We start from the raw sequence: 15,150 nt of genomic DNA, 5'->3' as shown, positions 1-15,150 counted from the left end.
GGATATACCTTTTATGGAGATAGGCAAATAATTTTAAAAACACAAAAAAATTTATGGGCATCAGTTCTTTGTTTTGACACATTTCTCCAATAAACACATGCTCTCCAGTTTGCTATAGAATAAACTGGGCTAGGCATGGTGGCTCACACCTGTAATCCCAGCACTTTGGGAGGCTGAGGTGGGAGGATCACCTGAGGTCAGGAATTTGAGACCAGCCTGGCCCACATGGTGAAACCCTGCCTCTACGAAAAATACAAAAATTAGCCGAGAGTGGTGATGCATGCCTGTAGTCCCAGCTACTCAGGAGGCTAAAGCAGGAGAATTGCTTGAACCTGGGAGGCAGAGGTTACAGTGAGCCAAGATAACGCTATTACACTCCAGCCTAGGTGACAAAGTGAGCCTCCATCTCAAAAAAAAAAAAAGAAAAAAAAAAGAAAAAAGAATACACTGATCACCTGAAGGTAGCTCTTTAAAATGGAGTTCCTCTGCCTCTTCTGCAACTTTCCCATGAAGCATCAGTGTGTCCCGAAACTTCCGATGAAGTCTGAATTCTGACACTGGATTTGCTACTAGGAGATCTTCACAGTTCTCTTTAGAACCCAGTTTCAGGGTCTGAGTCATCAATTGTACCAAGGCATTAATTTCATTTGTCTGATCTTTCCTGGGGGAAAAATATCCCCTTGTTATTTAATTGGCTTCATGATAATTTTTCATTAAAAAATTACATGCAAAGCGACCTAAAGGAGTTTTGCTTTCAAATATCCAAGTAAGCTCCTACAGACTGACCCTTCCACAAATAACAACTACAAACTCTGGACAAAACAGAAAACTCAAAAAACTAAAAGCAATGCAGAATAAACAAAACCTGCAGGCAGATCTTGGAGAAGAGGCAACATCTTTTAGCCTAAGTATATGCCATAAACAGATCAAAGTGCAAGAAAACTCACAATCTTTCTATAGAAAGGACAGAGTTCAGAACAATCACTGTCACTAGAAAGTGAGAGAGGAATCTTGGAGAAGGTCTGAAAGAAACAGCCTCAGCTTTTGTGTACAAATTCTGCCCAACCATTTCCAAGTAACTTAGCTATACTCAAGTATAAAGCTCAAGAATATTTAAAGAAACACAAAATGCCAGCTTCCAATGAGGTAAAATTCAGTATTTAGCATCTCATCAAAAATAACCAGATGTGCAAAGAAGCAGGAAAATACCATACATTCATGAAGAAAAAATCAGTTAATAGAAACATATCCAAAAGTGACACAACTGATAGAATTAGTAAATGAGGACAAGAAAATGGGTACTATAAATATATTCCATATGGCCAAGGTAGAAGAAAACATGATCATGTTAAGGAAACACACAAAGATATAAGAAAAAGTCCCAAATCAAATTTCTAGAGATGAAAGATACAATATAGTAAATAATGGGATAGGATTAATAGATTAGACACTGCAGAAGAAAAGATTAATGAACCCAAAGACATAGCAATAGAATCTATGAAATATGAAACAGAAAAAAAAGTAAAAATAGGTCGGGTGCAGTGGCTCGTGCCTGTAATCCCAGCACTTTGGGAGGCCAAGGTGGGCAGATTACCTGAGGTCAGGAGTTTGACACCAGCCTGGCCAACGTGGTGAAACCCGGTCTCTACTAAAAATACAAAAAAGTAGCCAGGAGTGGTGGCATGTGCCGTAATCCCAGCTACTCAGAGGGACTAAGACAGGAGAATTGCTTGAACCCGGGAGGCAGAGCATGCAGTAAACCAAGATCATGCCACTGCACTCCAGCCTGGGCGACAGAGTGAGACTCCATCTCAAATAATAAATTAATTTAATTTTTTAAAAAAAAGTAAAATTAAACAGAGCATCAGTGAGCTGTGGCACAAATTTAAGGAGTCTAATACACATGTAACTGGAATCCTTAAGAGGGCAGGAAGAAGTCTAAAAAAAAGAGTGAAGAAATAATAGCCAAAGGTTTTCTTCTTTCTTTTCTTTTTTTTTTTTATTCTTTTGAGACACAGTTTCGCTCTGTCGTGGAGGAGGCTGGAGTGTAGTGGCGCGATCTTGGCTCACTGCAACCTCCGCCTCCTGGGTTCAAGTGATCCTCTGGCCTCAGCCTTCTGAGTAGCTGGGATTACAAGAATGTGCCACCACGTACAGCTAACTTTTTTGAATTTTTAGTAGAGACAGGGTTTCACCATGTTGGCCAGGCTGGTCTCAAATTCCTGGCCTCAAGTGATCCACCTGCCATGGCCTCCCAAAGTCCTGGAATTAAGGTGTCAGTCACCATACCAGGCCAGCCAAACTTTTTCTAAATCTGATGAAAACTATGTATCTATAGGTCTACGAAGACATTCTTGAAGATTTCTAAATCAAAATCAGATGTGCAGCCGGGCAAAGTGGCTCATGCCTGTAATCTCAGCACTTTGGGAGGCTGAGGCAGGCAGATCATGAGGTCAGGAGATCAAGACTATTCTGGCTAACATGGTGAAACCCTATCTCCACTAAAAATACAAAAAATTAGCCAGGTGTGGTGGTATGCACCTGTAGTCCCAGCTACTTGGCAGGCTGAGGCAGGAGAATCGCTTGAACCCAGGAGGAGGAGGTTGCAGTGAGCCAAGATTCCGCCTCTGTACTACAGTGTAGGTGACAGGGTGAGAGTCGGTCTTAAAAAAAAAAAAAAAAGAAAAAAGAAAATCAGATGTGTGCATAGAAATGACATTTTTTTACCTTTTTGGCCTGGAGTGGTAGGTCATACCTGTAATCTCAGCACTTTGGGAAGCCGAGGTGGGCAGATCACCTGAGGCCAGGAGTTTGAGACTAGCCTGACCAACATGGAAAAACCCCATGTCTACTAAAAATACAAAATTAGCTGGGCATGGTGGTGCATGCCTATAATCCCAGCTATTTGAAAGGTTGAGGCAGGAGAATCTATCTTTTTTTTTTTTTTTTTTTGAGACAGAGTCTTGCTCTGTTGCCAAGCTGGAGTGCAGTGGCATGATCTCAGCTCAATGTAACCTCCGCTGCCCGGGTTCAAGCAATTCCCCTGCTTCAGCCTCCCAAGTAGCTAGAACTACAGGCACGCGACACCATGCCCAGCCAATGTTTTGTATTTTAATAGAGACGGGTTTTCGTCATGTTGGCTGGGATGGTCTCAGTCTCCTGACCTCGTGATCTGCCTACCTCAGCCTCCCAAAGTGCTGGGATTACAGGTGTGAGCCACTACGCCCAGCTGGCAGGAGAATCTCTTGAACCCAGGAGGCAGAGATTGCAATGAGCCAAGATCACGCCACTGCACTGCCGCCTGGACAACAAGAGAGAAACTCCCATCTCAAAAAAAAAAATGAGAGACATTTTTAGCTCCAGCATGTGCCACAAACTATTTATAAATTTATCAGTGGGAATACTAGAGATTTGAATACTTTTAGTATTCATTAAAACAGAAATGTACATTTAGTATTCATTAAAACAGAAATAGTTTATAAAGGGAGACAGAAAAATAAGAACTTACCCTTCCTTGGAATCCCCATCTGACTTATCAGTTGAACTTGTAGAAGAACTTAACTCATCTTCAGAGAGACAATGAATCAGTTTCCTTTCCTATTAATGTTTGGAAGAAATAAAATTCTACATGACAACACTACCAGAATGTGATAGTTGAAAAGTCTTAGATGCAACAACTAGACACAATACATTCCTAGGTGCAATGTAACAGGAGAAACTAACAAATACAAAAATTGTTCCCACATGTTTAGTGGCAAAAAGAAAAAAAAAAATCGAAGGGATTTTACCCATATGATATCCCAGTTCACCCATAAAGTTCATAAGAAAGACTGAAGAACATCAATGTGAAGTTTTACAAGGGTCTTTGAGAGTCTCAGCTGTGAAGAAATTTCCAGAGGGGAATGGATGGCTAGTTCTGGTGTATCAACTTCTAAGCAGAGGGCTTGTTCCATAGGAATGTTGGCATTTTAAGTTACCTAGGCAACTTCAGCTTGCTTTTGTTTTTGTTTTTTTTTTTTTTTAGATACAGTGGTCTCACTATGTTTCCCAGGCTGGTCACAAACTCCTGGGCTCAAATAATCCCCCTTCCTTGGCCTCCCAAGTAGCTGAGACAACAGGCAGAAGCCACCATGACCAGCTTCAGCTTGCTCTTAATGTGAGACTGTTAAAGTGCTTTAAAGGATTACCTAATAACACACATAAACCTTGCAACTCTGGGATATGGAGGGTAGCCTCTATTAGTGAACAAACTAAATGATACGGTTAAAGAAATAATACATCCATTACTTTCAAAGAGCAAGAAGACTTTCCAGAGTATTATACAGAGAGGTGAACATGGATTAGAAACCCAGCAATTACCCATTTAGCCACCAGATGGTGGCTCTACATCATCTACTGGCAAGAAGGTAAACTACACTGACACAAGAAACTGAGGAATGAGTAGCAAGTGAGACTCAGATCTGGCGACTCAGGTGGGTATATTGGTATCACAGCAGAATGAGCGAACTGTTGCCTAGTGCAAGCCCTTAGAAAGTTCTGATTTATTTGTTTGTTTATTTATTTATATTTTTGAGACAGGGTCTTGTTCTGTCATTTATTTATTTATATTTTTGAGACAGCATCTTGCTCTGTCACCCAGGCTAAAGTGCAGTGGTGTGAACACAACTCACTGTAGCCTCGACCTCTTGGGCTCAAGCGATCCTCCCACTTTGGCCTCTTGAGTGGCTGGAACTACAGGTGTGCACCACCTTTCCAGGTAATTTTCTTTCTTAGAGACAGGGTCCAAACTATACTGCCCAGGTTGATCTCAAACTCCTGGGCTAAAGCAATCTTCTCACCTTGACCTCCCAAAGTGCTAGTATTACAAGCGTGAGCCGCTGCATGAGGCCAGGAAGTCCTGTTTTAAAGACCTACCTACCTAAGAAATATTTTTAATTAGGCTGTCAGTTGTTTATGAGTACCTGGAAAACGTATTCCCTTAATGGGTCAAACATAATCCTTTTGATTATTATTTACCAGTTCCTTTCTTTTTTTTTTTTTTTTTTTTTTGAGACGGAGTTTCGCTCTTGTTACCCAGGCTGGAGTGCAATGGCGCGATCTCGGCTCACCGCAACCTCCGCCTCCTGGGTTCAGGCAATTCTCCTGCCTCAGCCTCCTGATTAGCTGGGATTACAGGCACGCGCCACCACGCCCAGCTAATTTTTTGTATTTTTAGTAGAGACGGGGTTTCACCATGTTGACCAGGATGGTCTCGATCTCTTGACCTCGTGATCCACCCGCCTCGGCCTCCCAAAGTGCTGGGATTACAGGCGTGAGCCACCGCGCCTGGCCTCCTTTCTTTATCAAGAGTGAAAAGATGTAACAAGCTGGCCCTGCCCCAAAAATAAATGAAGCTGACATTTATAAGGTTTACTGCATTAGGCCTGCCAGATGTAGACTGTCCACCTTCTCTTCTGGGAGTACATAATGCACCTGAGTGACACTGCAGTCAGAACAGAGCCGTCGGGCAGGCACGGGCTGGTCTTCCTCCTGGGGTTTCCCTGGCACTGCTGCACTCAGAGAAGCTTTCCTCACTGAAGGGCCTGAAAAAGCAAACATCCCCAGTAATTGTTTGTGGTGGGCTACCCCAATTGAAGAGGGCTTTGTACTGGGTATGGCACATATCCCAGCAAGAGCTGGCCCAGAAGTAACTCAAATAGCATATTTATCTTTACTCTGGTGCCTGATATCTCAGTTGAAATCTTAGCTCTGGGTCCACCAGCTCTGTGACCTTGGGCAAGCTGCTTAACTCCTCAGAGCCTCTGTTTCCTCAGCTGCAAAATGGGGATAATGCTGCATATTTTTGTAGTTATTGTAAATATGAAATGTGATAATGCCCTTAAGATGTTTACCATAATGCCTGAGACATGGTCAGCATTCAATAAACGGAAACTGCTAATACTATCTTTAAAAAATAATAGAAGAAATGAGCATAGCCCTCAGCCTAGGACAGTGCCACTCCCCCAGTAACCTCCCTCTGTTCCTGAGATGAAAGCAATTCTCTGACCAGAAATCATTCACTTGATTTCTGGTCTGAAATCTCCCAGGAGTTACTGCCACTGAAAGCCCTCTCGCTCTTTTTAAAATATCTTCCTCCTCTGATATTTGTTCCAGATTCGACAGCCTATAATGATTTCTTAAAAGGCTTGACTAAGAAATTTCATAATCTCTTCTAAATCGATTTCCTACATGGATTACTGCTGCTGGAAAGTTTCTACCTCTCAGAGTCAGAACCAGTGCTTCTGTCCACGAGCCATACCCTCAACTGCCAATTAGATGAAGAAAGAAGTCAACTTTACCTGAAGAGAACATTTCTTCCTGTGACTGCTTTAGTCGCCTCCTCTCTCTGGCTGATAATGGTCGATCCTTTAAAAGAAAGTCACAGAGTCACTTCCACTCCTACTTGCTATTCTTGTAACACCTACAAAGCATGATATATCATCCAACATTAAGAAAAAGGTCTTGGCCGGGCGCAGTGGCTCATGCCTGTAATCCCAGCACTCTGGGAGGCCAAGGCAGGCAGATCATGAGGCCAGGAGTTTGAGGCCAGCCTGGCCAACATGGTGAAATCCTGTCTCTACTAAAAATACAAAAATTAGCTGAGCATGGTGGCGCACACCTGTAATCCCAGTTACTCGGGAGGCTGAGGCAGAACTGCTTGAATCTGGGAGGCAGAGGTTGCAGTGAGCCAAGATCATGCCATTGCACTCTAGTCTGGGTGACACAGCAAGGTTCTGTCTCAAAAAAAAAAAAAAAAAAAATGGCCAGGCACGGTGGCTCATGCCTGTAATCCCAGCACTTTGGGAGGCTGAGATGGGGGGGATCATGAGGTCAGGAGATCAAGACCATCCTGGCCAACATGGTGAAACCCCATCTCTACTAAAATACAAAAAATTAGCCAGGCGTGCTGGTGTGCACCTATAATCCCAGCTACTCAGGAGGCTGAGGCAGGGGAATCGCTTGAACTAGGGAGGCAGAGATTGCAAAAAGCTGAGAGAGTGCCACTGCACTCTAGCCAGGTGACAGAACAAGACTCTGTCTCAAAAAAAAAAAAAAAAATAGGAAAAGGTTTTATTCCAGCCTGGGTGACACAGCAAGACCAAAAAAAAAAAAAAAAAAAAAAAGTCTTGCACTGGACCTGGAGGAGTGTCCATTGGAAATCAACCCGCAGCAGGGTTATAGCTACTAGTGAGAAATGATCACAGCCTTCGTTTCTGGGAGGTACTCATTTTTGGAAGGGCAAATAAGGACTTTCACATTTACCATATTCAGAATCTACTTGGTTTCCTTAATTCACTAGAAGCGACTATCTCTGAAACCACAGAATCTGTCCATTTCAATCAACGATTCTGCTGAGTATGGGCGTGGTGGCTCACACCTGTAATCCTAGCACTTTGGGAGGCCGAGGCAGGTGGATCACCTGAGGTCATGAGTTTGAGACAAGCCTGGCCAACATGGCAAAACCCTGTCTCTACTAAAAATACAAAAATTAGCCAAGCGTGGTGGCTGGCACCTATAGTTTCAGCTACTCGGGAGGCTGAGGCAGGAGAATTGCTTGAACCCAGGAGGTGGAGATTGCAGTGAGCCAAGATCATGCCACCACACTCCAGCCTGGGCAAAAGAGCGAGACTCCATCTCAAAAAAATTGAAAAAATAAAATAAAATTCTGCTGAGATCACACCTGTCCCATCTGTCCCTTCCAGTGTTTGGCAAGCAGCAAAGGTAAGGTGTTTTAACACAAAACTTCACAATATACACAGGATTTTATAACCAAAAAGCTTTATAAGAAGGTTTTAGGGGTTTTTGTTTTTGAGACGGGTTCTCACTCTATCACCCAGGTTGATCTCGGCTTGCCTCAACCTTCCCCTGTTGGGTTCAAGCCATCCTCCCACCTCCGTTTCATGAGTAGTGGGACTACAGGCATGTGCCACCACATTTGGCTAATTTTTAAATTTTTTGTAGAGACAAGGTCTCACTATATATTGCCCATGCAAGTCTTGTACTCCTGGGCTCAACTGATCCTCTTGCTTCAGCCTCCCAAAGTGCTATAAGTTTTTTTTGTGTGCATCAGACATAGTCTCACTCTGTCACCAGGCTGGAGTGCAGTGGCTTGATCTCAGCTCACTGCAACCTCCACCTCCTGGGTTGAAGTGATTCTCCTGCCTGAGCCTCCTGAGTAGCTGGGATGACGGGTGCATGCCACCAAGCCCTGTTAGTTTTTGTATTATTTTTAGAAGAGATGGGGTTTCACCATGTTGGCCAGGATGGTATGGAGCTCTTGACCTCATGATCCACCCACGTTGGCCTCCCAATGTGCTGGGATTACAGGCATGAGCCACCACACCCAGCCGGCTATACGTTTTTAAAAATCCAACATATAGTCCCACAAACCTTTGATGATAACATCCCACTGCTCCTTGAACTGCTCACAGACCCAGTGACCACTCTACATTGGTTTTCAGCATCTTTTTGTGTTGATGTGATATTCACTTTTCCAACAATGGGATGAGAGGGCAAAATTCGAGGTGACTCTTGGAACTTAAATAATTAAAAAAGAAGATTAAAGGTTTCATATATAGCCCCTTCCAATGTTCCCCTATCAGCAGGTTCTCTATGTATTTGTCAATGGTTTGCTCTTAAAAACTTCAAAACATTGCATTTTTTGGAAAGACTCTGCCAAAAGTAAATCATCTAAAAAGCTTATGGAGAGGATACCTGTGGAAGTTACTTCAAAAAATGATATGTCAACATGATTCTGTGGAGAAGCTGAAGAAAGAACTGTTCATCACTATAATATAGATGGAGTCAAAGGTTTACTCTCATTAGCCTGTTCCTTTAACTTTCAAAATTATCTGTCCATCTTTGCTAGAGAAGATAAAATACTTACTCTGCTTCCAACTCACTAATATTTGAAAACTAGCATTTAGCCTATTGCCACTGTCACCCTTCTCTATATGTTCCTTGCATTTCCTACATGCCTTTTTGGCAATTGTTACCTGCTCTAAATAGAAATTGAGCTTCCTGAAGTCTACCTCCCAAACAAAAGCAAAATGACATACAGCAAAGAGATCTCTGCCAACCTGTCTCTTTTCCCCTCTGTGCTCAGTCTGTTCTCTCTTCTTCTGCCGTTGCTGTCGAGACAGGGAAGGTTCAGATCCAGAGTTGTGTGGCTGTAAATCTGGGTGGATTCTGCCCTGTTTTTCTATAATACATTCACCAGCAACTTGATCCTTAAAAATAACAAAATGACATTTTAAAGTATAGCAGCAACCTGGTACATTATAATCCAATGTAAGGTGCCCATATAAAGTGGCTTTCGGCCGGGCACAGTGGCTCACAACTGTAATCCTTTCACTTTGGGAGGCCAAGTGGGGGGCAGATCACCTGAGGTTGGGAGTTGAAGACCAGCCTGACGAACAGGGAGAAACCCTGACTCTATTAAAAATACAAAATAAGGCCGGGCGCGGTGGCTCAAGCCTGTAATCCCAGCACTTTGGGAGGCCGAGGCGGGTTGGATAACGAGGTCAAGAGATCGAGACCATCCTGGTCAACATGGTGAAACCCTGTCTCTACTAAAAATACAAAAACATTAGCTGGGCATGGTGGCACATGCCTGTAATCCCAGCTACTCAGGAAGCTGAGGCAGGAGAATTGCCTGAACCCAGGAGGCGGAGGTTGTGGTGAGCTGAGATCGCGCCATTGCACTCCAGCCTGGGTAACAAGAGCGAAACTCTGTCTCAAAACAAACAAACAAACAAACAAACAAACAAACAAAATAAGCTGGGCATGGCAGCACGTGCCTGTAATCCCAGCTACTCGGGAGGCTGAGGCAGGAGAACTGCTTGAACTCAGGAGGCGAAGGTTGCAGTGAGCTGAGATTGCACTATTGCACTTCAGCCTCAGCAACAAGAGTGAAACTCCATCTCAATAAAAAAAAAAAAAAAAAAAAAAAGTGGCTTTTGTCTTTAGCATGAAGACCTTCCACAGGTTTAAAAATTGTTCCCGGCCGGGCGCGGTGGCTCAAGCCTGTAATCCCAGCACTTTGGGAGGCCGAGGCGGGTGGATCACGAGGTCAAGAGATCGAGACCATCCTGGTCAACATGGTGAAACCCCGTCTCCACTAAAAATACAAAAAACTAGCTGGGCGTGGTGGCGCATGCCTGTAATCCCAGCGACTTAGGAGGCTGAGACAGGAGAATTGCCTGAGCCCAGGAGGCGGAGGTTGCGGTGAGCCGAGATCGCGCCATTGCACTCCAGCCTGGGTAACAAGAGCGAAACTCCGTCTCAAAATAAATAAATAAATAAATAAATAAATAAAGTAAAAATAAAAATAAAAATTGTTCCCATATTGCAATTTAAAGTATTACATGGAAGTTCTAAAATGACCCATCATGATGTAAAGTTCACAATATGGTTCAAATTTAACAGTGCAGAATTAAATATAGAGGCATATATAAACTTCCTCTTAGAAAACAAAATCAGTTGCAATTTCAAATTTTTGCGCGAGGAGATTAAATCATAATGCAACAATTTAAAAAAAATAATAAAATGAAGCAAACACATACAAAAACACAAAATAATGAAAAGTCTTTTGAACATCCAAATGGCCAAACTCTCCATGCCTACTTTTAAAATTGTAAATGAAAATGAGAAGAAGCTGAGTATGGTAGCTCACACCTGTAATTCCAACGCTCTGGGAGGCCAAGTCAGGAGGACCACTTGAGGCCAGGAGTTCAAGACCAGCCTGAGCCACATAGTGAGACCTCCATCTTCATTAAAAAAAAAAAAAAAAGTCAGATGTGGCGATATGCCAGATAGTCACAGCTACACAGGAGGCTGAGGTGAGAGGATCGTATGAGCTCAAGAGGTCGAGGCTACCATGAGCTGTGTTCATGCCACTGTACTCTAGCATGGGTGACACAGCAAAAGTGTTTCAAAATAAATTTTTTTAATAAATTAAAAAGAAAAAAATTAATTAATTAAAAAGAAAATGAGGAGTTATCTTTCGTAAAATGAATGTTTATTTGCAGTGTGGACAGGTAAAGACAAAATGTCAACATCAGTTATCCCAATGCTCTTTTTTCTCTTCCTTCAAATAAAAATAATTTTTTGTTGTTGTTGTTTGTTTGTTTGTTTAGACGGAGTCTTGCTCTGTCACCAGGCTGGAGTGCAGTGGCACACTCTCAGCTCACTGCAACCTCTACCTCCAGGGTTCAAGCGATTCTTCCGTCTCAGCCTCCCGAGTAGTTGGGACCACAGGTGCATGCCACCACGCCCGGCTAATTTTTGTATTTTTAATACAGACGGGGTTTCACTATGGTGGCCAGGATAGTCTCGATCTCTTGACCTCGTGATCTGCCCACCTCAGCCTCCGGGATTACAGGCCTGAGCCACAGTGCCCAGCTGATAATTGTTTTAATTAAATCACTTAAATTGTGGCTAATCTGAAACTATGGATGTTTGATCCAGTTATTTAAAAAAAATATATCTTTATAACTTTTCATAGGTTTTCCATTTTGAAAATGAACGAATATTTTAATGAATTCCAATTTAATACAAATTTATTTCCAAGGTAAATATCAATTATTTGGACACACCCTAAAAAGCACAGTAAAAAGAGCACTGAGTGCAGGTGGATCATGAGGTCAGGAGTTCGAGATCAGCCTGGACTATATGGTGAAACCCCACCTTTACTAAAAATTCAAAAATTAGCTGAGTATGGTGGTGCACACCTGTAGTCTCAGTTACCTGGGAGGCTGAGGCAGAAGAATTCCTCAAACCTAGGATTCGGAGGCTGCAGTGAGCAGAGATCGTGCCTCAGAAACCTCCACCTCTGGTTCAAGTGATTCTCCTGCCTCGGCCTCATGAGTAGCTGGAATTACAGGTGTGTGCCACCATACCTGGCTAAGTTTTGTATTTTTAGTAGAAACAGGGTTTCACTATGTTGGCCAGGCTGGTCTTGAACTCCTGACCCCAAGTGATCTGCTCTCCTCAGCCTCCCAAAGTGCTGGGATTATAGGTGTGAGCTCCTGGCCAGGAGATAATATTTTCAAATGCTGTAACTAATAAGGAACCGGTATCTAGAATAAAGAACTCTTAGAATTCAACAATAAAATGATAAATAAACCAATTTTAAAATTGGCAAAGGATTAGAATAGATTATTTCTCCAAAGGAAGTATACCAATGGCCAAAAAGTAATAAAAAGATGTTCAAGGCTAGGCACAGTGGTTCACACCTGTAATTCCAGTACTTTAGGAGGCAGAGGCAGGCTTATCACTTGCGGTAAGAAGTTTCCAGCCTGGCCAACACGGTTAAACCCCATCTCTACTTTAAAAAACTATAAAAATTAGCTGGTCCTGGTGGCACACACTTGTAATCCTAGCTACTCAGGAGGCTGAGGCAGGAGAATCACATGAACTCAGGAAGCAGAGGTTGCAGTGAATCAAGATCATGCTACTGCACTCCAGCTTGGGTGACAGGGCAGGACTCTGTCTTTAAAAAAAAAAAAAAAAAGATGCTCAACATCATTGGTCATTAGGGAGATGCAAATCATGACCGCTTCACACCTACAAGGATGATTATGTTCAAAACAATAAACAGTGAACAAGTGTTGGCATGGATGCGGATAAACTGGAACCCTCATATATTGCTGGCAGAAGTAAAATTATATAGCTGCTTTGGAAAACAATTTTGTAGTTCCTTAAAAAGTTTAATACATAGAGTTACCGTATGACCCAGCAATTCTACTCCTAGGCACATACTCAACAGAACTGAAAACATATGTCCACACAAAAATGTACACAGGTGTTCATAGCAGCATTATCCACATATAACCTTCCTCTCAGAAAACAAAAGTAGCTAAAAAGTAGAAACAACCCAAATGTTCATCAACTGATGAATGAATGAACAAAATATATACAGGCTGGGCATGCTGGTTCACAACTGTAATCCCAGCACTTTGGGAGGCTGAAGCGGGCGAATCACTTGAGATCAGGAGTTTGAGGCCAGCCTGGCCAACATGGTGAAACCCCATCTCTACTAAAAATACTAAAATTAGCTGGGCATGGTGGTGCACACCTGCTATCTCAGCTACTCAGGAGGCTGAGGCACGAGAATGACTTGAACCCAGGAGGCAGAGTTTACAGTGAGCTGAGATTGCACCACTGTACTCCAGCCTGGGTGACAGAGTGAAGACTCTGTCTCAAACACACACACACACACACACACACACACACACACACACACACACAGACATATACAAATACAGTATATTATTTGGCAATAAGGAATAAGGCAGAGTGCAGTGGCTCATGCCTATAATTCCAGCACGTTGGGAGGCCAAGTTGGGAGGACTGCTTGAACACAGGAGTTGAGAAACCAGCCTGGGCAACATGACCATGGCAAGACCCTATCTCTCCACAAGAAATAGAAATAAAAAAATTAGCTGGGCATGTTTGTGGTCCCAGCTACAGGCAGGAGGATCACTTAAGCCCAGGAGGTCAAGGCTGCAGTGAGCTGTGTTTGATCACTGCACTCTAGCCTGAGCAGCAGAGTGAGACCCCATCTAAAATAACTTTAAAAATTATTATTTTTTTTTTTTGAGACAGAGTTTTGCTCTTATTGCCCAGGCTGGAGTGAGATGGCACGATCTCGGCTCACCACAACCTCCGTCTCCCAGGTTCAAGAGATTCTCCTGCCTCAGCCTCCCGAGGAGCTGGGATTACAGGCATGTGCCACCACGCTCAGCTAATTTTTGAATTTTTAGTAGAGACGGCATTTCTCCATGTTGGTCAGGCTGGTCTTGAACTTGCGACCTCAGGTGATCTGTCCGCCTCAGCCTTCCAAAGTGCTGGGATTACAGGCGTGAGCTACTGCACCCGGCCTAAAAATTAAATTTTTTTACAAAATGAGTAAAATGTTGGTACATTTTATATAAAATAAATGAACAGGAATAAAATGTTGCTACATCATAGATAAACCTTGAAAGTATCACGTTAAGTAAAAGAAGCCGAACACACAAAGCCATACATTCTATGATTCCATTTATATGAAATGCTTAGAATAGGCAAACCCATAGGGACAAATGTTGCTAGGAGTTGTGGGTAAGGGGAAATGGTGAGTGACTATTACAGGGTACTAGGTTTCTTCTTGGGTTGATGCAGATATTTTTCTATGTTTAAACTAATACACAGAATAACTGACTTTCCTAAAATGACAACAGAACCCACACATTTACATCTGCACTTTCAGTCCTCTCTCTGAAACCAATACCTCACGTGTGCATATTACTCACCTGGTCTTTTGGCTTTTGTTCTTTGATTAGGGGCTGCAGAGGCTTCAATGGTTCATTCTTTTCCCCAGTGATGTCAGAGGACCACATGGGAATCAGGTTTTCAGGCTGAGCACTGGATTTAGTGTTGTCCTGCAGCATCTCCTTTTCCACTTGAGAAATATTGCATTTACCTCCTAACTCATTAGAGGCATCCAAGTGTGTTGGCTGATTCTCCTGAACAAAGCCATCGCTCAATGAGTCCTTCCCTTTTGCAGGTAAGATGTCAATATTTACCCTACTGATTGTGGCTAGTTCTGTGGTATTGCTCAAGTCCTGTTTGCAGGTATGGGCTTTCAGGCTGGCAGGTGACTTCAAGGGACCAGAGACCCTGGGTTTCTCCTCAGACAAACATTTGCCTTCAACCTGAATGAAAACATGTTTGGAAATTATTACAGTACAGCTCACGTCACATACAAAAATCAACTCAAAATGCAACAACACCTTCTTCAAAAAGTTAAACATGGAATTACTACCATATGACTCAGCAATTCCACTCCTAAGTATGAACTCCAAGGAACTGAAAGCAGGGACTCAAGAAATTGTACACCAATGTCTACAGCAGCTTTATTCAAAATAGCCAAAAGGTGGAAACAACCCGAAAGTCCATCAGCAGATGAAGGGATGAACAAAATGTAGCAAATACTGCTGGGCATGGTGGCTCACACCTATAATTCCGGCACTTTGGGAGGCCGAGGCAAGTGAATCACTTGAGGACAGGAGCTGGAGACCCAGGAGCTAGAGACCCAGCAGCTTGAGACCAGCCTGGGCAATATAGTGA

The 15,150-nt window shown here is 42.9% G+C and overlaps 1 protein-coding gene across 5 annotated transcripts in view; it reads right to left on the bottom strand.

Annotated features, from left to right (window-relative positions):
* Window positions 1-15,150, bottom strand: part of NEK4 (NIMA related kinase 4) — a 64,075-nt gene that overhangs the window by 24,324 nt on the left and 24,601 nt on the right. For 3 of the 5 annotated variants that reach the window (XR_012518712.1, XM_074403748.1, XM_039477140.2), the window contains 7 exons: window positions 14,334-14,735; window positions 9,120-9,269; window positions 8,431-8,577; window positions 6,339-6,405; window positions 5,473-5,582; window positions 3,509-3,597; window positions 456-661 (listed from right to left, as the gene is read on the bottom strand). Coding sequence is in view for 4 of the 5 variants with exons in the window: in XM_074403748.1 (XP_074259849.1) it covers window positions 456-661; window positions 3,509-3,597; window positions 5,473-5,582; window positions 6,339-6,405; window positions 8,431-8,577; window positions 9,120-9,269; window positions 14,334-14,735 (1,171 nt within the window). In the remaining variant the exon portion in view is untranslated. The remainder of the gene's footprint in view (window positions 1-455; window positions 662-3,508; window positions 3,598-5,472; window positions 5,583-6,338; window positions 6,406-8,430; window positions 8,578-9,119; window positions 9,270-14,333; window positions 14,736-15,150) is intronic. The other 2 variants (XM_074403749.1, XM_074403750.1) reach the window with 2 other exon arrangements.

The sequence above is a fragment of the Saimiri boliviensis genome, chromosome 8 (genome assembly GCF_048565385.1).
Source record: "Saimiri boliviensis isolate mSaiBol1 chromosome 8, mSaiBol1.pri, whole genome shotgun sequence".
Lineage (NCBI taxonomy): Eukaryota > Metazoa > Chordata > Mammalia > Primates > Cebidae > Saimiri > Saimiri boliviensis.
Note: the sequence above shows the minus strand (reverse complement) of the source record. Positions and strands in the feature narration are given on the sequence as shown.